General features: G+C 36.0%; 1 protein-coding gene across 4 annotated transcripts; it reads left to right on the plus strand.

The window, feature by feature from the left end:
- Positions 1-621: 621 nt before the first annotated feature.
- Positions 622-26028, plus strand: lmna (lamin A). Of its 4 annotated transcripts, none has more exons than XM_058746647.1 (14): positions 637-727; positions 2768-2833; positions 3552-3930; positions 16659-16815; positions 19649-19774; positions 19892-20062; positions 20290-20415; positions 20913-21133; positions 21764-22049; positions 22131-22238; positions 22321-22440; positions 22558-22617; positions 23197-23412; positions 24024-26028. In XM_058746647.1, exons 3-14 carry the CDS (start codon positions 3584-3586, stop codon positions 24057-24059), a joined length of 1974 nt encoding a protein of 657 aa, XP_058602630.1. In that variant the 5' UTR covers positions 637-727; positions 2768-2833; positions 3552-3583; the 3' UTR covers positions 24060-26028. The 4 variants fall into 4 exon arrangements, with proteins under 4 accessions (XP_058602632.1, XP_058602630.1, XP_058602633.1 ...); XM_058746650.1 differs by having other exon boundaries at positions 640-727; positions 3558-3930; XM_058746649.1 differs by lacking the exon at positions 2768-2833 and having other exon boundaries at positions 622-727.
- Positions 26029-27125: the final 1097 nt, after the last annotated feature.

The following is a 27125-nucleotide window of genomic DNA, read 5'->3' on the forward strand; positions in this document are numbered from 1 at the left end:
AAAAAATCCTAAAAAAAAGGAATCACGGTTTCCACAAACATAATAAGTAGCCGAACTGTTAGCGTTGATAGTAGATAACAATAAGTATGACAAGTAGTAGTAGGCTATATCATGTAAGAAGAAATAGTAGTAAAATGAACACTGAATGGAATGCCTCTTTTTGTGCAATATTCCACCTTGTTCAATCAAAACTGCAATTTTACAGTTGTGTATTCAAAATTACTTCAGTTGTGATGTATATGACATGTAAATATTGCTGTTAAAGGTATATTATTCTTACACACACACACACACACACACACACACTGGTCTGTTTATTTATTCTTTTATTTGTAAATGTTGTACATAAGAAAAATGTTTTTGCACATAGGATAATTTTTTTTTTTTTTTTTGTGGTAGACTGATTTTGCACTGAAAAGGAATGCAACCAATTTCGTTGTACTTTTGTACAATAAAGATTCTGATTCTGAAGTAATTTATATATTGAAAAATCCAATATTATTTTAGTAATTTTAATTTAGTTAGCGCAAGGTACAATAACAGTGTGTATTTTGTGTTTGGTTACCATGGTAGTTTTTTGTCAGAGTATGAACTCTGCGTTTCTATTAAGTGGCCAGTAGAGTGCGTTGTGCAGTCCATCTGCATCGCCATGGCCCAGCATAGACGGGAGCGTTTCGTGGATCCTTGAACGCCCGCAAACATTTCCTGATCTTGGAATTCGGTAACTGTGAGTCACTATTTCCCTGTCTGAGGTTTTGCTCAAACATTTCATCTCATGCGGTGGTTACTCTAGTCCATAGCAACGGCATTTTGTGGGGTGTTTATGAATAGAAAGATTTGTATGTTCATTCTCAATGCATGACTCAACAGTTTTAACAACCAGCAATTTTACTCAAATATATCCTCGTTGATTCAAGGGAGTTCTCTTCTTTAGACCTGATTTAGTCGTTTGGACTGCAATAGAAAGTGTACGGTGTGGTATGTAATATTGTGAATCACGATGTCCTTGATGATTTTTTGAAATTTATGTGAATGTTATGTAATTTTAAGAAGGTGTTAGTAGTGTAATGCCACCCAAGTGAGTGTGTCTGAATTCCATGTTGTGAAAACATTGGAACCTGTCATGTCTTGAAATTTGCTACATGTGTATTAAATCTCCACTCTTTGACCTCCCAAGACCTCCATAAACGTTTGCAGGTTTACCCTAAAAAAAACTCCATCAAAGTCTGCAGATTTTATCTAGTATACTTGTGTCGTTATCTCCCAGCAGCTCCCACAGATTTTTGAGGTAGCACTCAAGAGGTGGAGAGACATTTACCCTGGGGAATCTCATTGTTATATTGAAATGCAGTGGTTGTGTGTAATAATGCGAGGAGGATGGCAGAGAAAGAGAGACAACAGGAGAAAAGAAAGTGCAGAACAGACAGGCTCATCCTGTATTACACAGCTGTCAGCGGTCTCTCGTAGACTGTAGGTAATGGCATCTGCTGGGACTTTTCCACTGATCCTCTCATGCCCTTGTGCCAGGATTGTCTGCTTTTTTTTCATAGCTGTCTCCTGCCATCTTGTTTTTGAGTTTTTGTGCACAAAAAAATAGGGCCCTAAATTATTATTTTATAAAATTATTATTTTGTCATTTCTGTTTAGCCTTAATTTATATTTATTTCAGTTTTGGTTTTAGTAATTCACCTTAAACTTGTTTTATTTTATTTGGTTAGTATTTTATTTCAGCTTTATTAACAAAATTATTTTAACACTCTTAGAAATAAAGGTACGAAAGCTGTCTCTAAGGTACCTTTTTACCTTATTTACCCCTAAAGGTGCCTATAAATATACCATAAAGCTGCATATTAGTACCTAAATGGTGCATATTTGTACCTTTTGAAAAGATACTGCCCCAGTGACAGATTTTGTACCTTTTTTCTGAGAGTGAATAACACTGATTCAAGTTTGATCCTGAATCCTAATATGCATCAGAGAGTTGATGGAAGGTGACTAGTTAGTGGTGTTTAAATGAATCGAAGCACAGCCTTCTTTCCCAGAAAGGATTCGTCTCACCCACTCTCTCTCTCCCTCCTTTTACTAAGACACCTGATTGGATAATTCATTTTTAGTATGTCCACCCCTCCGAAATAAATAGCAGGCAGAGTTTTTAATATAAGGCTGTTTTCTGTCACTTTCCCCTTTAAAGCTTCATGCAACAGCAAATGGATGTATTCTGGGTTTCTTGGATGAACGTATGATGGATATGTTTCTTTGGTTCATACGTTTGGATGAGTAGATCTTCGGAGAACTCTTTGGACTAGCTTTAATTATGTGGAAATATTGATTTGATTTCTTTTTTTTTTTTTTACTCCTTTCATTTTTTTAAAATTCGTTTTCTTTTTATTTAATTTTTTATTAGCTTGGGATCAGAAATTATTTTATTATATATATATATATATATATATATATTTTTTTATTATTTTTATTTTGTTTTGCTGTGGATTAGCCATTAGCATGGAAGGGATTTAATTTACTTAGATTGCTTATCTCACAAGATACAGGTTATATAAAAAAACGATAAGGCGAGACGATTCTGTGACAATATGAAATCCAGTAAAATCTCTATTCCCTTGTGTGGGCTTACTGAGTCAGACTTCGCTAGCTCCGCCCTCCTTTCCTTCACTTGCTCTTCTGCTCCTGCTCCTCCTCCTTGCATTTTTGAGAGGCGTGAGTTTCTGCCAGAGACTAAGAGCACAAGTCAGACCAGACACTCTCTCTGCAGAGTTTCAACGGGACACAGCAGCCGTAGAAGCCCTCAGTAACCCAAACTCTCTCTCAACTTTACCAGGTCAGTGATTCAGGCATGTTGACGAGCAATACTGCAAATTGTGAATGTTCAGGGCCCAAATATAATAGTGATTTGTGTTTTTCATAGCTTTTTTTGTAGCATTGCACAGTAAAATACAATTTACTCCTGTAATTGAGTCAAGGGGGAGTGTCACATGTGCCGTCTAAGCACATTGTAATGTTTGGAATTACTTTAGCGTTCCAAAACAAACATGTAGTCACAGCTCCTGTGGATGGGACTTTGACATGCGTGTCTGTGCTGGTTTTGTCTAAAATGTGTTTGTGTCTTATCTAAGAGAAGTTGCAGTGAATGCATTCTAAACCAGTCTGACAATTAGATCTAAATCAGATTAGATTATTCAGAAGTGAACGTATTTGAGATTTGAGAAATGTGTTTGAGAAACTAAATGTTTATTCTGGGAAGTTTGTGCTGAACATACTTGGATGTGATCAGAGGTTGGGCGTGGCGGAAACTGTAAGGAGGGGACGGGAAGGAGGGCTGGAGTTTATAATTAGCATATATTTATTTTTTTGTAACCATAAACATATTGCATATCAGTTTAAAATTCTCAGATTGTGACCATAAAAGATGCCTGAACGTATAACCTGTGAAATATGTCTCTTATATTTCTCCCCACTCTACTCTGTTCTATTCTATTCTATTCTATTCTATTCTATTCTATTCTATTCTATTCTATTCTTTTCTATTCCTTGTACAGTTTCAGGCTAACGGCACCAAATCCAGTCAGCTATGGAGACTCCAGGTCAGAAACGAAGCACCCGCGGAGGGACGACCACCATCTTGTCCCCCACCCGCATCAGTCGACTGCAGGAGAAAGAGGATCTGTGCAACCTGAACGACCGTCTGGCGATCTACATCGATAAGGTGCGCTCTCTAGAGTCAGAGAATGCCGGTCTGCGTATGCGCATCACCGAGTCGGAGACGGAGATCAGCCGTGAGCTGAGCGGCATGAAAGCGGCATACGAGGCCGAGCTGTCGGACGCCAGGAAGACACTGGACTCGGTGGCCAAAGAACGAGCCCGACTGCAACTGGAGCTCAGCAAGGTGCGCGAGGACTACAAGGAGCTGAAGGCCAGGTATGTGTTCAGACCATGGTTTACACGTCATGGATGTTATTCCTTGACTTAATTTGCACTTTTTGAAGTTCAAACGTAAATTGTTTTGGATGAACAAGTCCTTTAAAACTGCAAACCAGCGCTATTCCAGTAAGTAAATCCAAGTCTGGAGTCAGCAGGAGCAATTACCATGACTCATTCCACCCAGGAACTTAAAAAAATTCCACCAGTTTTAGTTTCTGAATGGTGCGGCTTACAGATTATAAATGAATGACGCAGAAGAGCTGCAGACACTGGCTAATATAAGGGCTTGCCCACTTTTCCTGTAATTCCTTTCACACATCCAAAAGATAATTTTAACCCTAAAGTGTAGAACGGTGCCGACCCCTGGGCTCTTAGCCTAGTCCTCAACTAAAATTAGCTGAAACATGACGGCAGTTTTCTGCAGTTTACATCTGCTTATTGCTCCTGTCACTAAGGCTGACAGCTCGGTGCTTTAGTCTGTTTGATGCGTTTTAAAATTCAATTTAAATTTAATTCAGTTATAATAATTAATTCAAAAAGAAAACAAATCTGCATTGTGACAGCGATTGTAAACCTTGTGGCTTGGGGTCGGTGAGTCTCTTTGTGCTCACCAAAGCTGAATTTGTTTGAACAAAAATATAGCAAAAACAGTAATACTGTGAAATGTTTAAAAAAAATTATTAATTTAAATAAAAATTTAAACAATTTAAAATGACTGTTTTCTATTTTAATATAAAATGTAATTTGTTCCTGTGACTGCAAAGCTGAATCTTCGAAATGTGAGACATGATGCTTCAGAAACATTATTTTTTGCCGCTTAATATTTTTGTGGAAACCATAATACATTTGATTTCAGGATTCTTTGATGAATAAAAAAAGTTTAAAAGAACAGCGTTTATTTAAAACAGTGTAACATTATAAATGTATTTAATGTCACTTTCCATCAATTTTATGCATATCTGCTCAATAAAAGTATTGCTGCAGCTCAGGTATGTGAGGAGTGAACGTAGGTGTGTTGCATCTGCTTGGGAAGTGGCTGTTGGATTGGCCACCACACCCTTTTTACAACAGGTAGTGTCTGTTTCTAGTTTGAATTCACGTTACATTTTTCCTTCCTTTAAATGCTTCCTTTGTCTTCTGCGGAAATGCTGCTGCTTGTGTAAAGTTTTACACTGATTAAAGTAAACAGATACCGTCATTGCTATATGTGGGTTTAGCCAATAAGCCAGTGGACACACATTAATTTTTTTTTTTGCACTGCAGTGTGTGGATTAATGATTAAAATGACTATAGTGTGTCTTTGCAAACCTCCCTCCAGTAGAATGTCAAATATCTACAAAGTAATGATGTGAATTAGGGATGCATGATAAGATTGATCTTAAAATTGTATTATATTTAGTCTAAATGAATAAAAAATAAAACAACAAAATCCAATAAAGGAGTCATTTTAGGCATCATGACATTTATAATGTACGGTATGAAAAATAAATATTCCCTTTGAGATTTGCTAAAGATTGCATTTAATTAAGCAGTAGATAAAAAAATAATATTTTGTAAATTTTAAATGCTGTATTTGTTTAATAACTATGGCAATAACTAATCGCATTATGTAAGAGAAAAGAAACTCTCAATAAAACTGTGAAGCAACTACGCATCATAAAATCTAGTAAGTTAATTATCATGCATTCGTCCTTTGCACTTGAACTCTCTCATATCAGTGTACTTTAAAGATATCCAAACTCCACAGCGAAACCATCTCAAACTTAAGTTTATTTTAAGTTTATTAAGAAGCGTTGTGATGTAGTTGTCATTGAGTCACAGTGATTGTTATTATAATCTATTGTTTATCTTGCTGTCTCTATGGTAGTAGACTGAGTCAGTGCGTTGGTTTAGGCTAGAGGTGTGTTGATCCCAAAAGGGTGTGGTTCAGATAGACATCAAGGCTGAAGATGTGCCGTCACTGAGTGATGCGAGGCGAGTTGAGAGTTTAGTGAAAGCCTTTATGAGTCACGTTCATTCATTTCGTAATGTTTGTGGTCATATTTATTTCATAGGCATTGTGGTTATACACATAGGGGAAGTCAGCAGAAGGAGATGGTATTATTTGTTTCTCAGGGTTACAGTAGCACTCATGAGTTCCTGTAAGCGTCCATCAGTTAATGTAGACGGACTCGTACACTCAATGGAGCTGAGCTGTTTGGGAGTGTTTGGTTTCCACAGCTACCATGAGGCCTTGCCAGGGTGTGTGAGAGGTTCTGACTGGACTGAGTGGTGACTCATGAGCTTTAAGTAACTGTGGGGAAAGCACTGTTTACTCTCTCTTTAACCCCTCACCTCAGAAAGAAAGCCCTGTGTCCACGTTGGAACAGTAGCCTTATTTTATTCCAGTGAGTTTGATACATTTGTGTTACACTTATGTGCTTAGCAGATGTTTTCTTACTGAAGCGACCTAGAACGCTCCATAAAAGGTTCCAGTTAGAATAAGAATGGGGTTTTATAGCCCTATTGACAGGAAAAGTTCTACAAAAAACTTTTTATTTCATATTTCTTTGTACACTGGTGTTTTAAAACAACCAGAGATTATTTTTGTGATCTGGAGAGTTTAACATGGAACATTTTAATCTCTAAAGAATTTATAGCTAAACTCAAAAAAAAAAAAGAAAGAAAAGAAATAGCGCTGTACATTGAAAACTGGCTAATGATGAGAAGTGAGCTCTTTCCTGAGTCTGAAGAACTGCAAGCAACCAATTATGATTATTATTGTTTAAATTATTTAACTATATATATATATATATATATATATATATATATATATATATATATATATATATATATATATATATATATATATATATATATATATATATATATATATATATTTGTTAAAAAATAAAAATAAATAATAGATAAATGTATAAACAAATCAAACACACTCATTATTTAGTCAGTTAGCAGACACTTTTGTACAAAGCGAATTACAAATTATGACAATTAAAGCAATCAGATAGGACAATATTTGGCTGAGATACAACTATTTGAAAATCTGGAATATGAGGGTAAAAAAAAATCAAAATATTGAGAAAATTGCCTTTAAATTTGTCCAAATGAAGTTCTTAGCAATGCATATTAGAAATCAAAAATTATGGTAGGAAATTTACAAAATATCTCCATGGAATATGATCTTTTCTTAATATCCGAATGATTTTTGGCATAAAAGAAAAATTTATAATTTTGACCCATACAATGTATTGTTGGCTATTGCTACAAATATACCCCAGCGACTTAAGACTGGTTTTGTGGTCCAGGGTCACACATATAATTTCTATGTGTAAGTCAATAAGCTAAGCTTCACTAAGAAAAAAAACACTTTTTTTAAATTTATTTATTTATTTTATTTAAATGAACAAAAATGTGCTTTTTGCTAAGTAAAGGATTCTCCATGACACTCCCTCCAGAGCTACGTGAAGTTGCTTGTTTGAAAATGATCCCTCATATACTTTGACCTTAGTTATTGTTTAGGAAGCTTAAGGTTCAGACGAGTTCTTGAATGGGGAGTCGTGTCAGGTCATGCAGTGGAGACAGATCTCAGTTTTGGACCTGTATGTGTGCACATGTTCTGGGTGTACATGTGCTTGTGGCTGCTGTTGCGGTTGCAGCATTTGGCTTCTGTGGTCATTATCAGATAGAAGAATGTATCCTGTGTTTATTCTGTGTGTGTGTCACTGTCTGAACTCTGTTGACAGGTGCAGTGTAGGAGTGTGTGACTGATATGTGGAAAAACTACAGCTGGAAACTGAGCAGATGAAATGCATCTTTCAATTCATAGTGAAAGAGCAGTGTGTCATCACTTACCTTTCATTTAAAATGCTGCGAATCCCCTCTGTGTTTGCTTAGACAATACAATGAAACTGTACTTGGTTACGGTCTAGAAAGTGGGGAACTTGATGAGCTGGTATTTGTCTAAATGATTAAAACTGCTTAACTCTAACCCACTTTTTAGTTGCGCATCTTCTGATGCTGCATGCATTTCCAGGTATTTCCTGAGCCCCCATTCATACAATGAATTTTCAGGCCCACGTGTAGGCAGTAGTCAGGACATGTTTGCAAAAAATTTGTCGCCTTAGTCATTCCATTATTCCAGAATATGGGAAGAGGAAGTGTGTCCATTAAAAGATTAGAGCATTGATCTTACAAACAAGAACCTTTGTCAGTTTTATCATTGCAAAAAATTAGCCAGTCTTTTAGTCATGTGCTCTTTGTCTGAGATGACTGATATTGTAAGTATATTCTTGCCTTCATCACTTTTACTTTCATAGTGTTAAGGCTCTGGGTGCAGTGAAGGACATCTTTTCCAGTCATCTCTGGATCTGGCTCAGGGTCAAGAGTAAAAAATAAAATGTTAACCTAAAAGCATCTAAAACATAGCAAAAAGCCTTACATTTGAGTCACTGGGCCCACATTCTGTAAACGCTGAGTTTAAAAAAAAAAAAAAAAATTTTTTTTAATAAAATGATTCCGTTGTTGAGAATATTTGCATTCATAAACAGTTTTATCAGTTCAGTGCTCACTGGCTTTGTGGTCTGCATTCTGTTAAGCTATGTTCATAGCTGAAGGGCAAACGAAATTATATTTGGCAGCTTTCAGATGTAAAAAAAAAAAAAAATACTCCAGTGACTCATTTCCTGCCCCTCCTTTACCATCCTGTATGTTTTAAATTGAATGCCTCACCTGGTGCCACTTACCCTCACCGGTTATGGATACCCAAAAAAGACAATCCACCTTGCCAAAACATGGGTTTTTAATTGCCTGTGTGCATTCGGCTTTAGAAATCATAATATTAATTTATATAATAAACTAGCTAAAAAGTACAACATGCACAGTGATATTTTTCAAGTGCCTTGCAGTATCATGCAAATAACACAGTTTGTGAATATGGTAATCACTCAGTTCAACCATTTTAAGGTTCATTTACTAGTGTTGTTGCGTCCTGTTGGTCTGTTTATGCAAAGTATTTTCAGATGCTAATGTGAAATATTTTCTCATTATCGTCTGGTTTTTACATTATCAGAATAAACACATGGCAATGAACAGTTATCATGCAGTATGCTGCTGATACGTTTCCTGCAAAAGTCACCCATCATATTTAAAATAGACAGTCCCTCTGTGGTTATGTCATTGTGTCTAACATGAAAATTACACTTAATTAGTAGATTTATTTTTTAAGTGTTATTCTTTAGGTGACGGTTGACAATGAGAAAAGCTTGATTTTATAGAGAGAAACGCCTTGATTACAGTGATTACAGTGTTTCATTGTTTAGTTGAGCGCTGTCCTGCCTAAAAAGGAATAAAATGAGATTTTCCTCTATTAGGCTGTTCTATTGTTTTATCTTTCTATTAAATCTACAGTGTATAAACTTCACCAGGCACCTGTGTGTTCAAACAGTTTAGGACAGAATAAATAGTTCTGTGTTCAGCACAACATATGCATCTGAATAGAGAGCCGTCTCTCCTTTTCCAGTGAAGATCTCTTTCATTCTGAGGGCTGAGTCCTCTGAGTCGGCTCATTCTCTCTCTTTCCCTCTCTTTTCTTTCTTTTTTGTGATGACTGCCGCAGGACATTTCTGTTTTCCCTGCTGTCCTGATGGCCTCACTAAAGCTCAATGTCCCAACCGTCTAATGTTACAGTAAATAGGGGAATTCAGTGCGGATGCTTCACCATCACTTTTGTTTCTAGTTTTAAAAGAGCATACTGTATATGCCGACAGGTTTTGTTTATTTTGGTCGTTTTTTAAATCTGTTGTAAATCACTTTTTTTTTTTGGCTCATAAAAAGCTCTTAAACGTGGTGTTTGTGAATGATATACTGGTACAAATGAAAAAAAAAATTGTTTTAGATTAGGGATATTCATTTAAAGAGATCCAGTCCCTGCATTTCTTTCCAAGTTACTTTCCAGACAGTTATTTACTTGGACTGTTTCAGTAGCCAATATTTGACTATGGCTATGAAATAAAATAAGCAGTGTGCAGGAATATTGTATTTCTCGCAAATTTTTGCAGAAACGTTATTTATAAATCAAAATATAATACTTTTAAGAGAAATAATAGTCTCTCTAAAAAGTAACAATTGCAGTTATTTTCCTTTAAAAATCTATTTGTAATGTATAAATAATTTAGATTTTGCAGATTTTATTAACAGAAATTCATTGGTATTAAATGCGTGAAGCGTGTGCTTGCATTGTATTCTATGACTACTAGCAGAACTCATTTTCCTCCCGCTGTTTATGTTTGTTAATAATTACATTAATTTATGTGAAATGATTCTCAGTCCAGAATCGGATCTCTGTACTAGATTCTTTTTGGAACATTACACATTAACATTCTGGAAAAATTCTTTTTATTTTTATTTGTTTCAGCCATTGCTTTCTCAGGCACTGAGTAGTATATCTGTCCAGTCTTGTTATGACGTATTTAAACCTCTCATCCAAAAAGAAAACATCCTGATTTTTGGAGGGATGCTGAAGCTTCTAAATTGACCCGAGTAGAATTAGCTCTGATGATCAGGAAAAAAGATCCGTAACCACCCAAAGAGCTGCTCCGTGCAGCTAAAGTGTATGAAATTGGCATAATGGGGATATAAAATGTCTCTAGTGTACTCGCCTAGACACGCATTTGGTTAGACTCACACCCACTTCTGATGGCTTTTTCAGCTCCATATTGCAATCCTTTTGTTCTTAAAATGTCAAATATAAGATGCGGACACGCACACAGTCCCCTACACTTCATCCCAAACGCAGTGGTGCTTCATTTGGTTGTGGTTGGATCTGGAAAGGCTTTGGACGGACTGACTCATTCGGTCTGTTATATAATCACCATCCACAGGCTCTAAACTGAAGATCAAACATGTTTTTCATTTGCAAGTGATTTGTTGAGAATTCAGAGTGAACTTGTGTGCAGAGATGCTTCCACGTAAAACAAGACAGTGTAGTTCGGTTAAGGCACCAAACCGTTACTGAAAGACAAATTTAGTTTAGAGTTAATTTATAAACAAAGCCTTTTAATGTGTTTTTGATTCATTTGAACAGTATGAATATAAATCAGGAATGTTAAAGATTTATTTACTTCCTTTTTAAAAAAGTTTCAGGATGCCAACCCTTTTGTTTTTAAAGAAATTAGCTGTTTATTTAATAAAACAAATTATGTACACTAACACAACTCCAGTCAGATCTGCATAATAAAAGCTATTTTATTTCTTTCAGTCGAAATACTACTTTTCTACTCGTGTCAATACATTTAAATAATTAACACTTTGCATTCAAACACGTCTTTTATATAGTAAATTACGAGTTGTATTTTTTGCATAAAACTGTTTGATAAATCGATGTGGTTGTGAAAGAGAAGGAATTGTCACGTGGCAGTGCCATGTGACTCATAGGCTGAACTGATGTTTGTCTTTTTCCAAACTACTCATAATGGGGAACACTGGCAGAGTAGTACTGCACACGCACACGCACGCACACACACACACACACACACACACACACCCACACACCCACCCCACACACATACACACCATCTCCATCCCATTCTTAACTGAAGGCAGCTGCAAACAGGCGAACATTATATTTGGAGAACCGGAGATGACAGTGGAATCTCGTTATGTTTATTCCATGGAAAATCAGTGGAAAACTGTTTATATTGTAAGGCCGGAGACCCTCCGATGCAGATTATGTTAGACTGGGCTTGTATAAGGACAGGGAGGAGAGAGGGTTAGTGTAATTGGTGCTGTTCTGGTGGCGTGTATGGGCCACGGGCATAAGGGAGAGAGTGAGTCATCATCGGAGCCTAAACACAGAGCTGCCACGCTGGCAGAGCCTCAGTCTATCCTCCCGGTTGCAGAGTATGAAACAAAACACGTTTATGCATATTGATAGATACAGGTAGATTTGAAGTAGGTGTTCATAATCATATGTGACCACACATTCATGCATGCAGAGATGGATAGTGCAGGCTACATCTCAACTCTCTTCATCATTGTTCTGTCTCAGAAATGCTTTTTTCATTTGAATTGACATTAAAGATTGTACTCATTTGTGCCAGACTAGACAAAAGGATCAGATAAATCATGTAATGCTATTTCACTCCAAGGGAAATAGTTTTAGAATCTGTCATGTGCTAATGAATCAGGGAGGAGGAATAATGTTCTCTTTGTACTGGGTGTTCAAATTCAGCCGCGGTTAAAGGATCTGGTATGATTATAGGACCACACCCTTCAAAACCACCATTAGGATTTAGTAGAATCATAACTTTGTTTATTAATCATTTTCCTCGGGCTACCTTTACCATGTGTATTTACTTGGAACACACACACACACACAAAAAATCAGCATCAACAGTATTTGTCTTGATCAATGTTTTTCTCTTTTTTTTTTTATTAAACCTAACTAAATAAAACTATTTTTGAATTATTTTAAGTATATATTAAGTATATATTTGGCAATAGTTATATGAGCCAATGTTTGCCAATATATTTGCAAGTGTCGTAGGAAAAATATACTTAAAAAAAATAAAATAAAAAATCAAGAACTAATGTCTTATGCAGTTTTGTGAACCTGTTGATTTATCCGTTTTAACTTTTTATTGTAATGTTAATGAAATAAGCTTAAATGTAGATTACTTAAAATGTATTAGATTAGCTAATATAGCCCAAACAAGCCATAATCGAGCCACTGCATGGGTATCTGCACCAACCTGCTCATGTTTTGATTTAAATATGATTTGAATTCAAAATTGCACAACTATCTGGAACATGAAGTCCTTTAATAGATATGCTACCTGTATATATCAAATAGCAGGTAGTGTTCAAGGAAAGCTTAACTACAGAAAATAACTTAGATTTATCCCTCAGTTTAAAAAACAAAAACAAATGTAGTATGAACATCTATAGTATGTCATGCTAACTCAAGTCTGTCCCAGCTAGTGTAAGATTTATGTCTTTTATGTTTTAATGTTATTTTCAAATTTCTCTCCATTGTAGTTGGCCAACTCAGGTTCTGCATTGGTCTATTTTTAGTCAATGTTTAAATTAGAGCATACTATACAACTCAGTCACCATCTTTTTTTCTTTTGACTATGTTTTTCCTTCTGTATGTTTGACTTGGTCTCCATGGAGGCCTCATGGGCCTGCAGCCAGCAAAAGTGAGTCAGAATCACCTCGACAATTAAAAAGGAAACGTTTATTCATAGTACAGTAGGAAAATGGGGAACCCCTGTATGAGACGTTTCTGTTTTAACATCGAGTCACGTGGCCCCTACACCCATACAGTAGAAGTGGAAAGTAGAAGTCACATTTACATCAAAAGCAGTGAATCTGTGTATTGTGGAGCTGAATGGAGGATGAGGAGGTAGATCTTGGGCTTTTAGTGATAAGGAGTTGAATTGCAGCAATATGTTTCAACCCAGTAAAATTTATTGATGCCCTGGAAGACTTGTAGACTTGCAGGAAGTCAATTTTATTGTCGTTCATTCAGGTAATCTGCCTTTCAACATGCTGAAATAGAATGAAAATAAATGATTGTTGTCAAGTTAGAATATGGCAGGTTATTTAGGAAAAATATACTTTAAATATTGAGACATTAAACAGATTCCCCTATACTTTCCTTGATGCTTGCACGAACACACAAGCGTAAACTTTGTCCAGTTATAAAACAATAAAATGGTCATAAAACACGCGACTGAATAAACTATGGATTTCCATATCTAACATTTGGTATTCTGTGCAAATATATTGATACTTAGCAAATACAGATTGTAGTAATTGTTTTTGTTTGAGCTTAAAGAGATTTGATTTGACAGTCTCTAGTCCTTTATCATATTGAAGTGTTGTGTCAGACTGCGGTTTTACTATATGCTTTTTATGGCTTTACAAGTGCTTTGATGAACGCCTGCAGTCATTTTTCCTCTCAAAACCTCCAGCTGTTGCAGGTGACGGCTGTCATATGGTGCTTTTTGTAAAGCTTGTCAAGCTGCAGTTTTAGCAGTAAATATAGTGTTAGAGAGACCAAAACTCAGAGAATGCACTCGTATGCAAGACTATTTTTTTTTTTCCCCGCCTGAGGGTGAATGTGTGATAGTCCACAACTTTTTATGAGGTTTTTGACTATTAATACATGGCTATCGTTTTTATTAACACTTATTGTATGGGAAATATGTATCTGTTTTTGACTTCAACCTTTCAAATGGATGGTTTCGGCTCCAGTGGGTTTTTTTTATGTAGGGGGAAACCCTGTTTGTGGTCAATGTTTTCTCAGTGATGGTCACATGTGAAATATTTCCACGATACTTTGCCATGGTAACATGGCAAAATATTCAGAGGGTTTTAGTTTGTGGGTTTCTTTTTCGTCACAAAAGAGGACAAAGATAGCTGTGATTCATAGAGGGGCTGGAGGCCGACCTGGTACATTCCTCTCTTCTCTCTCTTTCTTTCTCTCCCTCCCTCAACTGGCTCTTTTTGTGCCTGAAATGTTTCCACTGGATCAAAGATGCCAAGCCAAACCCTTTTCCCTTTCCTCTCTCACACACACACACACACACACACACACATACAGCTCTGCACACAAAGTACACACTTTTAATGAAAACTTACTGGAACTGATGCTTTATAGTTTTTTTTTCTTGGTTTAATAAAGACTCAAGTTTTTTGAAAGCTTTTTTACTCCATGTATTAGCTATAACACACTTTATTTTCCAGTTAGTTTTCTTAGCTCCCATCACTCAAATCTTGATTCATTCAAAGTTAACCATTTTCAGTGTAAACTTCAGTCAACAAGGACATTGTGACCCGGAACAGAGGTGACGATGACACATGTTCTTCTATTGTCTACATTAAACAGCCTCTGGTTGGTTTGGCTTCCTGTGGGTACATCCTGGAGATGTTGGGAACAAATACAGTAGCAGAATTTTGTTTCCTCCAAATGTGGCTTGCTCCACTGTGAGTGTCGTTTTTAAAACTATCTGCTCGATATTGTGTAACAAGAATAAGTATAGAACAAAAAAGTACATTTTAGGGCTCTGACAGGAACAAGCTGGTTTTTAATTACCAAATGTCCTAAACAGAAGAGGTTATGTTTCTGGGTGTGTGTTTACCATTGGCTTAGCACAAATATGCCCACCTGCTGTTTACACACCTTCATTGTAACCCATCTACTGTCTATGTCCATTAAAAGTTTAATGAGCAGATTTAAGCTAATTTTTTTCCACATAAACACTGTGTCCCGCTAAGGGTCAGTGCTTGTTTTCATTTCTGTATCCTGAACCGCTAAAATGCATAGATTTGTGAGCTTTTTTTCAGTTCTAGTTACACTGTTCCTCAGAAATAGTGATGAATGTCACCTCGAAGGCCTCTCTGCAAAAGCTCTTGCATATTTTCCCTGCAAAAAAATATTTAAAAAAAAAATATTTTTGAATTTCAGTAACCTGAAATTCAAAAACTGTCAAAACCTTGAAGTCAAAAACGATAAGTAGCCTAATGACCATGCTCATTTGTGAATAGTTATCGAGTGAGTAATAATGCATATTAGTCCTTGAGAGGCCTTTATCTCAGTCAGGGAGGTTAACTTTCATACATTTAATGGTTTTTCATGATCCCAGCCTCATGAAGCTTTTTAGTGAAGGTATGTGGCTGTAAAGTGAAGAATGTGACCTAACAAATCCTTTGTTGTTGTGAATGGGAAGTTGGTTGAATTATTTTTCTAAGGAAGGAGTCCTGATGGAATGCTCCACTGAACAGAGAACATAAGTTATGATAAGAGAATATAAGAGTTTGTAGTCAGAGTGTACTTTAGTTTGGAAGGATTTGTGTGTGTGGGAAAGGTTCCTTAGGGACTGAAGTGTGGCAGAGTTTTAATTGTTTCAAGCCCTGTTTGGCTATCAATCACATCACTAATTTTGGAGCAGCTATTTTTCAGGCCCTGTGAAATCTGACCTGGGAATGCACAGAGAAGAACTCTAAACCTAAATGCTTGTTTTGAGAGAGAACAGATACAAGTGTTGATAAATTGTACTCTCATTTTAGACTGTAAGGCCTTCTGTGTTTTAAAACTGTAAACCTGAACCTCACTTTGCCTTAATTCAGGTGATGCCATAATAAAATTACCAGTCATCTTTTATTTATTGAAGTGTTTACCATTCTGCGTTTTTATTAGGGTTTGTATGGTTCCTTTCTGCAATTTCGAAATGAACAACACTGCAGCCACACACACATGGTTTAAATTCACTGTTGGAGGCTCTGTTTCAGAGAGAGGCTTCTTAAGGTTATTGTTTACAGATTTTAAAGGGTCCTTGGTTTTGGTACGAAGTCCCAGGCAAAATTGTGGGCAGTCTGGTGTTCATTTGCCCTGAACTGATTATTCCAGCTTTCCTACTTGGCAAACATATTCAGTCAAGCTTATGAATCCAAATCAGATGCATATTTTACAGTCTTAGATCAGTTCTGATAGCCAAAAAGATCTGATCCTCTCCTGAGCTGCTTTACACCGGCCATGTTCTAGTTCTGCTAGTGCAGTTGCTTCCAGTTTTTTGATACAGGAGACTTTCTATTCAAAACCACAACATGCATGAATGAATATAATATTCTGACTATTCAGAATCGAATTGAGATAATTGTATTTCTCTGTGTGCCGAGAGGGAACAAACGCTCTAATGCCTTCTTTGTATTTGTTCTGATTGTAGGAATAATAAGAAAGAGTCAGATCTGGAATCGGCTCTGGCCAGACTGAAGGATCTGGAAGCTCTGCTGAACTCGAAGGACGCGTCTCTCTCCACAGCACTGGGGGAGAAGAGATCACTGGAGGTCGAAGTCAGAGATCTGAAAGCCCAGATGGCCAAGGTGATGATTCTATAAAAAGCTACATGTCTAAGTGTTTGGGTGGTGTTGTGCTGCGGTTAAAGATCTGGGTTAGTGACCAAAAGGTTGCAGTTTGTGCCATTATTAGGTACATGTGCAGGGTACTTTAGGTTGCTCCTAAGTGACTACTTGCTTAAGGGAATATTATGATTTAGCTCTACCTTTGCCAATAATATATTGGAAAAAATAGAGCTAAATCATATTCCCTTAAGCTCTCTCTCTATATATATATACTTTATTTATTTATAGGCATAAATGATCATTTTTTTTAAGATTTAGAAATTAGTCCAACTTTAAAAATTTATTTTTTTTGCAAAATGAAATTAATTCTTATTTTCTCAAAACAAATCTTACCCAGTTTGCTGAAGTACATTTATCTTGTTTAGATCAGTGGTTTTCAACCAGCTAAAATTTAGATAAATTAGATGACAAGATTAGATGTCTGTTAGGGGCATCCGTACACTATACAATAAACCATCTGCCCGGATAAAAATAAATGGGTACCTCTCAGATACCATTATATTAGAACGTGGATCAAGACAAGGGTGTCCAATTTCACCACTGCTTTTTGCACTCTATATAGAACCTCTCGCTCAGTGGATAAAGCAGACTGAAAACATCAAAGGCATCTGTATAAATGGAGAAGATCACAAATTGGCATTATATGCGGACGATATCTTGATTTATTTAAGTAATCCCACTAATACATTTTTTGAATTAATGAATGTTCTAGAAAAATTTGGTAGGTATGCAGGATACAAATTAAACATACAAAAAACGCAAATTTTGACTTTTAATTATATACCACTAAAATATATTAAAGATAAATTTGACCTTAATTGGAATCAGGATTCGCTGAAATATTTAGGAATATACTTAACGAAAGAAACTTCGACACTAGCAGAGGCAAATTTTAACCCACTTTTAATAAAAATTAAAGATGACATACATGGGTGGAATACCGTCTCTTTCCTTGGCCTTAGTCATAGAATTGACTCAATAAAGATGAACATTCTTCCACAATATCTCTATCTATTTCAAGCACTACCGGTAGAAATTCCCCTAAAAAACTGGTCTGAATTAAATAAGATCATTTCCAGATTTATTTGATTTTATTTGTTTATCAAATTCAAAACATTACAGCTTCCAATGGAGGAAGGAGGTATGGCATTACCCAATCTTAAGGATTATTTCTATGCAACCCAGACTAAATCTTTAATTAACATATGTAACCCAACATAACAAGCTAGGTGGAAAGATATCGAACTCTCCATAATGAATGACCCCCCAATTCAAGCATTATTGGTACATAAGAGTTTAGGAAAATTTATGGAAAAAGTCCAAAAACCATGGATTAAAGCCCAACTAAAAATCTGGAATACAATAAAGGAAGAATATAAATTAGATCGTAAATTACAAATAATTCAATGGTGTGCCTATGACCCTGAATTTAAGCCAAATAGAATGGATTATAGATTCAAAGTTTGGATCTCAAAAGGAATAACAACATTCTATTCTCTTACGGAAAAGGGAGAGTTGAAAGACTTTGAAAGTTTGAAGAAAGAATACTGCCTTGAGAAATCTGATTTTTATAGATATCTCCAGCTTCGTAATCATTTTGAAAACAACATCAAAAATAAAACAGACTTTGATGACCCAATATTGAAGATATTTACAGGTGCTTACCAAGGTGATTTAAATAAGGGTGTCATCTCTAAATTCTATAAAGGTCTTAGGATAAAAAAAACTCACACCACAGAATATATTAAAGAAAAATTGGAAAAAGAAGGTAATTTTTTAATATCAAGTGAAGAATGGCTTGATATATGTAAATTTCCGTGGAAATGTACTAATTCTCACATATGGTGGGAATTTGGGTGGAAATGTCTTATCAGATTTTTTATTACACCAAAACAGAAAGCACATATTGAAGGAGGGGACACCAAATGTTGGAGACAGTGTGGGTTTCGGGAAGCCAATCACTGGCATATATTCTGGGAATGCCCAGTGATAAAACCCTTTTGGGTGGAGCTTCACAAAGCAGTGGAAAGCATTTTTAACACTACACTGCCTTTGCACTTTTCCACATTATATTTAGGAAATACAAATCTCCAGACAAGATGGCCTGAAAGATACCTATTTGGCATTTTAACAATTGCTGGTAAAAAAGCACTTACAAGGCGCTGGTTGCTTCCTGAACCCCCCACAATACAATGATATTTATGTTATGGAAAGGATCACTTTTTGCCTTCGTCTTCAGAAGAATGTATTCAGAAAAGTTTGGTCCAAGTGGATCGAATATGTAAGGCCACTACGGCCAGACTTTGTGGAGGTGTAAAACAAATGACCCTTCCCTTCTGAGTGGGAAATGTTATTGTGATCTCCCTTACACATCCTTTCCACATCAGAAACTAACAGACTTTCTCCCACAGTCTCTACCACAGACCAAGAACAAACATTTAACATTATTTAATATGGAATTTGATTATTACACATATATTTGACCTCCCCCGAACCATTAAAATGATTACTTTAATAATATTATTTTATTTTATTTTGTTTGTTAATTTGTTTATATTATGTTAAAAAAAGAAACTGAATGGCAGAGAAAATTGTAACTATATTTGTTTGAAATAATGTACTGTTCTTTATGCTGCTATTTCAAAAAAAAAAAAAAAAAAAGATTAGATGTTTGTTAGATGTTTAGATATTTTATAAGAAAACAAAACTTGCATTCTGATAGGTATTTGCATAGTATGTTGCATTTAACTTTGAATTTATACAGAAGTTATTGAAGTGAATATGTGTGTTACAGATGGAGGGCGGTCTGAGTGATGCTAAGAAGCAGCTACAAGATGAAATGCTACGACGTGTGGATGCTGAGAACCGAATCCAGACCCTGAAAGAGGAGCTGGAATTCCAGAAGAACATCTATAATGAGGTCTCACAAACACATCTACTTATGCTGAGCTCTCCTATGCATATAAAGTAAAAAAAAAAACCTCAGCATGAAGACTGAAACGAAAACTGTTACTCTAACCTATTGTCTTTTTTCCAGGAGATCCGTGAGTCTAAGCGCAGGCATGAGTCACGTGTGGTGGAAATCGACAGCGGCCGCCAGCAGGAGTATGAAAGTAAACTGTCCGAGGCATTGACTGAACTCCGCAACCAGCACGAAGAGCAGCTTCGCATCTACAAGGATGAAATTGAGAAGACCTACAACTCCAAGGTAATACAACAATCAAAGAGCAAACTGTCAAATATGGTGCATTTACAAATGGCTTTGAGGATCCACGTCTCTGTATCTCCCCAGGGGTGCCTTGTTAAACTGGGCCTGCCCTGTGTACATATTTGCTGACTGATCCGTTGCCAGCCGTATTTGTTGAAAAATGTTTGTATATAAAGAGATACAGCATATCTGTCAGTTAAATGTCATTCTGTGTTATCTGTGTGTAGCTGGAGAATGCTCGTCAGTCGGCTGACAGGAGCAGCCATTTGGTGGGAGCCGCCCATGAGGAACTGCAGCAGACACGTTTGAGGATGGAGGGTGTGACCTCTCAGCTCACTCAGCTGCAGAAACAGGTACACACACACACACACACACACACACACACACACACACACATACATACAAGTATTTATTGTAGTGCTGCCAATGCAGCAGTGTTGAAATTCCTTATACTTGTATATGTGTACCACAATGCTCCTACAATAGAATAACTTGCAATAGAATTATCCGCAAGTCATTTTTTTTTTTTTTTACTTCACCCTCTTAAATTATGTTGGTAAAACATAACTAGTAATTCATCCACCTAGTCACAAGGAAAACTTCACAGATCTATTATTTTCTAGTGTACTGGAATATTCCTACAAACTCCTTCCTACAAAATAGAATTGAAATACTGTCAAACTCTTCATCTGTACAATCTCTCTCTTTCTCTCTCAATACATATATTATTCCCTTTAGGAAAAATTATTTTATCATAAGGAATGTACACAGTTTGAATTTAAATTTGAAAATCAGGTTCATAGCATTTATTTGCATTATTTAAATTGCACGATTGTGGTCTCTTCATTAGTTGTCTGCTCGTGAGGCGAAGATCCGTGAGCTGGAGGAGGGTCTATCCAGAGAGAGGGACATGATGCGCCGTCGTATGGAGGACAAGGACAAAGAGATGGCCGAAATGAGACATCGCATGCAGCAACAGTTGGACGAGTACCAGGAGCTGCTGGACGTTAAGCTCGCGCTCGACATGGAGATCAGCGCCTACCGGAAGCTTCTGGAGGGCGAGGAAGAGAGGTGAGCAATGAAATCTTGTTGTACACATGCAAATGTTGCTACTAGTAAATAATAGAGCTGTCAATTGCTTTAAAAATTGTAATTAAATTAATTGCATGATATTTTGATAAATTAATAAAATGAACTGCAACAGTATTTGCTGAATAAGTATTGAAAAGTTGATTAAGTTGCATTTTTAATATTTATTTGATTAAAAATATATTACATATTTGCTGGTTATATTTTTTAGATTCTTTTAGATATCTAAAGTTAGATAAAAATAGTTTAGATAAATTAGTTTGAGAAAAAAATAATGTTTTTATTACATTTATAAAAAAACATTTGAATCTTGAGTTTTGAACATTTGAGTTTTTAATTTTAGTATTTTTTTTTTTTTTACAGCATTAATGATTCTGAATGAAGATAAAAAAGTGTATTAATAAAACAATTTTAAATTTGAATCATTTAAAATCTTAGAGGGAAAGCATTAATGATATTCTGATTAATTAATTGCATATGTCAATATTTGCTTAGCAAAGCCCTCAAATGAAGATGCTTATACTAATTACAATCAGACTTGTGGTGAATATCAGCCTCATGCATTTACTCAAAAACCGTCCTCACATCCTTTGTCTTGCTATCCCTGTTTAGGCTGCGTCTCTCCCCGAGTCCTCCTCCTGTCCGTGGGGTGACTGTGACCCGCTCCTCGGGTTCAGGAACTCATACACGTGTGGTTCAGAGCAGCACCAGTCGTACCTCTTCAGGCAGCGCCAAAAAACGGCGCTTGAACGATAACGACAGCGATGCCTCCAGCGTGGTCGGTGGAACTGTTACTCGCACGCGAGTCGCCCAACAGGCCTCTGCCAGCGGTCGCGTGACTGTGGACGAAGTGGACATGGAGGGCAAATATGTACGGCTCAGTAACAAGTCTGACCAGGTGAGACGGAAAAGGAGCTTTGGTGACCAATAAAAAGGAATGAATTATTTGCTTTTTATTAAATGAATCTTCTTCCTCCAGGATCAAACTATGGGTCACTGGCAGGTGAAGAGGCAGATTGGTTCCAGCACTCCCATCGTCTACAAGTTCCCACCAAAATTTACTCTGAAGGCAGGACAGACTGTCACAGTATGTATTGATTTACCACATTATAGTCGCCTTTTAGTTGCTTTTGAATTCCTGACTCACTTCAGTGTCTCTCTGCTGTCAGATTTGGGCCTCTGGAGCTGGAGGAATTCACAGCCCTCCTTCTGACCTGGTGTGGAAGACCCAGAACTCCTGGGGCAGTGGCGATCTGTTCCAGACCACCCTCATCAGCTCCAGTGGGGAGGTGGGATAATGTTAAATCAAACCAGCCAGCTTTTTTTGAATAAGGTTTTATTTGATTCGAGGTAGCTAAGTGACTCATTCACTTCCCTTTTTTCTTTATTTATTTGTGTTTCTCCAGGAAATGGCCATGAGGAAGGTCACACGCACTCTATTCCAGGATGAGGATGAGGATGAGATGGTACATAATCACTAGAATGTCTCATAAAGTTAATGTAGTAATCTCTTTTTCTTTTTTTTTCTTTTTTTGCATGATATATTTTGAGTTTTGCCAAGTTAAATTAAAAACTTTTTTTTAATTTAACTTTTAAAAAACTTTTAAATTAAAAAGTTCTTAGGACAACGCCAAGACCAAATGTAGCTCGACTGATGTGAATACATAACAGATGAATTCGAGTTACAATCACATAATCGAAATCTAGTCTGGCTTCACAAAGTAAGACTAAAGTTTTAACATGACTTTTTAAAAAGATGAATTATTGCTTTAGGTCGACCAAAATCAAACTTTTAAAGTGCATTTAAACATTTTCTGCACAGTATAAAGTGTGTAATGTGTTACATAACCACTTTGAACATCATCTTGTTTCTTTACACCGTATACTTTTGTTAATGGCTGTACGTTGGGTTTGTTTGGGTGTAGCCCTCTCACGGTGAGTCATGGTGTTAAAATGAACTGAGAGCAGGCAGACTTCATCTCTATAATAAGATCCATTACGGTTCTCAATCTCGGTTGTTCTCTGTTTACTGTCTCCCCCTGCAGGCCGCCCATAGCACATGCGGGGATAGTGAGTACAACCTCCGCAGCCGTACGGTGGTGTGTGGCTCATGCGGCCAGCCGTCAGATAAAAACAGCACCTGTGTGTCGGCCAGCTCTGGAGTGTCGAGTGCGTCTCGCTCATTTTGCAGCGGAGGGGGGCTACCTGAAGCATTTGTCTCTCCCTCACACTTTATTGTGAGCAATGACAAACGCAGACAGGTTTGTATTTTTTATTTACAGTAGATGAGTTACACCAGTATTTTTTTCTCTTTCTGTCACTTTATTTTGAACTTTCAAATATTTTGTGTTAGATGACAATCTGTTGTGTGGACAAAAAAAAAAAAAAAGAAGAAAAAAAAAGTTTAGTCTTAGTTTAAAAAATGATAAAGATTAAGACATAACCTTAAGAGTAAAATAATTAATAAAAAAAAACACACATCCATGTAACTTTTTTGTTTTTTTGGTCTTAATTAAAAAAATAAATATAAACTTTTTAAATCAATGAACAAATCAGTTTTATTTTAAGTTAATTAAATAATAATAATAATAATAATTAAAATAATTTTGTTTGTAATTTAGACCTAAAACATTAACAATAAAATCTGGAAAACTTAGTAGCAAAGTTTTAATGTATTTGAATGTTTTTAAAAAAGTTGCTAAAAACTGTTTTGATTGATTCTTTGCTAGATTTTTTTGTTAACACATTAAATTATGATTTAATGTTTTGTGAGGAATTTATTATCAGTAAAACAGAAGCATTGTAAGAAGCAAAGGTTTGCAGCAGTCTTATTAAATTTACATTCATTTCTCTCTCTCTTTCTCTCTCTTAGGCTGGACCCAAACTAGACAACTGCTCCATTATGTAGGCAAGCTGTAGACAGCCCTGACCATCTGTCCTTTCACACAAACCAGGAGGAATTCATCCAACAATTAGTTTCTTTTTGGATTATGTGTCTTATTATTACATGATATATTTTGTACTTCAGTTTTTGTTATGTATTTCATAATCTGCGGGGTAGATTTTTGGCTTTTGTATGGCATAAGGCTTCATACGCTGGCAGCTTGTAGGTTGTAGTTTGCGATTATTATGTACAGTGTTACTCTAATATATTTGCATGGTGGCCTGGCAGCAGCTTCAAAATAATCATACTGTACTCAGGGAGAGAGGCGAACAGAGCACTTCACACTCACACCATGAGCTCTCAACGGGAATGCTGTCGGAACGCAACACGCACAGTTAATACACCTTCTCCATGACTAAACTCTCATTTTAGCACAGACTGGCTATCTAGCTCATATACGAGGACAAACAATGAGCATCAGATAATGTAAGACCAGAAATGAGGGGTCATTCGTTATTGTCCCAAACTTTGTCAGTAAGTAATTTGTCAGTAGGTTTTATGGGGGTTTTTCATGCTACCTCTTGCAGTTACATGATTGAAATGATGTGCGTCTAAAAAAGGGAAAGGAAAGTGAGTAATTCTATGCAGGTTTGTTACAATAAAATTCCAGGATAGAAATACAGATGTTCCGGATGTAAAACAGCTTTGTGCCTTGATACAGTTGCACAGTTGAATATGTACTTTGTGTCTTTTGGCAGTGTGTGTACAAGCTCTGACTAGACTGCAGTATGTCGTGTCTTGCGTAATAAGTGTTATGGGATGTTTCTGAAAGACTTGAAGCAACTATAAAACTAATCCAAAGAAAAGCTCCTTAGCAGTTTGCAATTGCCAAGACGTTGTCAACATGTTAAACAAAAGCTTACTGATTGTTTTAGAATTAAAACTTTTGAAGTTTACTTCCAGAGAAAGACATATCTGATGTATTATGACGTTACCGGAGAATCATGTTGTGTTTAAAGTACTGAGTACTAAACTATTGCAGGTTTAAACGGATGTATTTTTGTTTCAAAGCTGAGGCAAAATATTTAAATATGCAAAATGACCACCGTCATTCCCAGCTTTAATTAATTATTTTTGTATTATTTTTTTTTTATGATGACACTTGAAATGTTTGAGTTTTATTAAAAACTCAAATTTACATGTACACTAAAACATTTGTATTTCTATATGGGACTGAGTGTTGATTTGCTCTTGTCACTCCTCTCTTGCAGTAGATGATCCAGTTCCTCACCTGGAGCGCTGTAAGGCTCCAGTAATCTGAGCAGTCTGTCCTTCCCTTCACTGCACACATGTCCAGTCCGTTTAGGGCAATTTGAGAATCGAATTCAAGACTTAAAACAAAAAATTTGTTTTTCATCAGCAGCTTTCATCGTAGGAAATTAAGAACATAACCGAGCCTCCCACAGCTCTCCAGACAGAGGACTGGATATTGCTGACGTTATTGCTTTGCAAAGCTTTGGGTTTCTAAAGAAGAATTTTGGGATAGTGTATCTATTTTTTCTATATATATATACTTAAGAATTGTGGTTTTGTATTTCCACTTAAATAGCCATTGCCATTATTGTAATAAGCCATGTATTTTCATTTTTGAAACTGATAATGGATTTCAGTTGTTTATTTGTTGGCAATGTTGCCTTATGCAAAGAAAGACTTACTGATAACCAAATCTAGAGTGATAAAATAATCATTTTTCCCTTTATTTAGAAATGTTGTTTTTAGTTAGATGGCTAATATCATGAAGGCTTTGTATAAAAAAAATCAAACCGACTGCAGGGAAATGCAGGGAATTTTTTTTTTTTTTTTTTTTTTTTTTGTCTTTATAATTAGCATTTACTGTTTTGTGAGAAATTTCAGAATTGTTGTGAAACCTTGTTATAAACTGCCTTGAAATGTTTTTTCAGTTGTAACAAATAAAGCCTTTCTGACTTTTTCATTTTCTCTCAAACTTAATGTGTGTGTATGAGTGGGATTGCGTATGCAAACAACATTTGGCTATTTACTGTTGAAGATGTTTTATTGAATCTTTTATTTAATAATTTATTTTTTAGGCTATATAATTTAGGCTATTGTATTTTAAAGTCTTGTTTTTAGTACCATCAAAGTTAAATATGGACGGAGTTTCAATAAGAACTCTGATTGTACTGACTGATGAAAGGTTACATGTTTAGGCCTTTATCTACCGATTACTATTTATTAGGAATTACAAAAGGCGCATACATCACGTTTCACAACGTGCTGACGTTTACCTCATCGGAAACGATGGTTTGTGTAAAAAGATTAACGCATTAATGTTTTTCTCAAACACATAGCAGGGTTCCTCAATAGGCGGCCCGAGAGAAAAAATGTTTAGCCCGCTCTAATTTCAAATAATGTGGCATGAAAATTCAAACAGTTTTGAGTGAGTGATACCATCTTTGTTATGGAAGTTGGTTCGCAGTGAGTTCAGTTTTAACGTCCCCGCTAAAAAACAAACAAACAATAGAAACCATCTCAGAAATTCTAATGGTTTCCATACCATTTTGGGCATCCCAATAGGATTTAACATCACATACCAGACACCATTATAGTTTCCATTAAAACCAATACAATTCCCATAATAACCATTACATTTTCTATTGTGTTTTGGGCAGGGTTCTATTGTTTTTTTCAGCGGGGGTAAGTTTGCTTTAATTTATTTTCGAGATCTGAGGTAAAATAGCCTATCTATTGTTGCTTTCCCTATGGCTATGAACCTAACGCAAAATAATATTCAAACTCACATTAGACACTTTTAACATTGAATAAATCACATAATCATTACCTGAGATTATTACTAGGGCTGGGTTTTGACACAGATTTCACAATTCGATTCGATTCTCATTCACAAGCTTGCGATTCGATTCTATTCGATTACCAATTCGATTCGATTCGATTCAATATCGATTATGTGGATATATATCAGGTAGGCCTACAATACATTGACAAATTTCCTCAAGGAAATAAAAAATCTTTCAACTAATGCTGTAAAATATATATGAGAGTCAGTTAAAT

The sequence above is a fragment of the Onychostoma macrolepis genome, chromosome 16 (genome assembly GCF_012432095.1).
Source record: "Onychostoma macrolepis isolate SWU-2019 chromosome 16, ASM1243209v1, whole genome shotgun sequence".
NCBI classification, from domain to species: domain Eukaryota; kingdom Metazoa; phylum Chordata; class Actinopteri; order Cypriniformes; family Cyprinidae; genus Onychostoma; species Onychostoma macrolepis.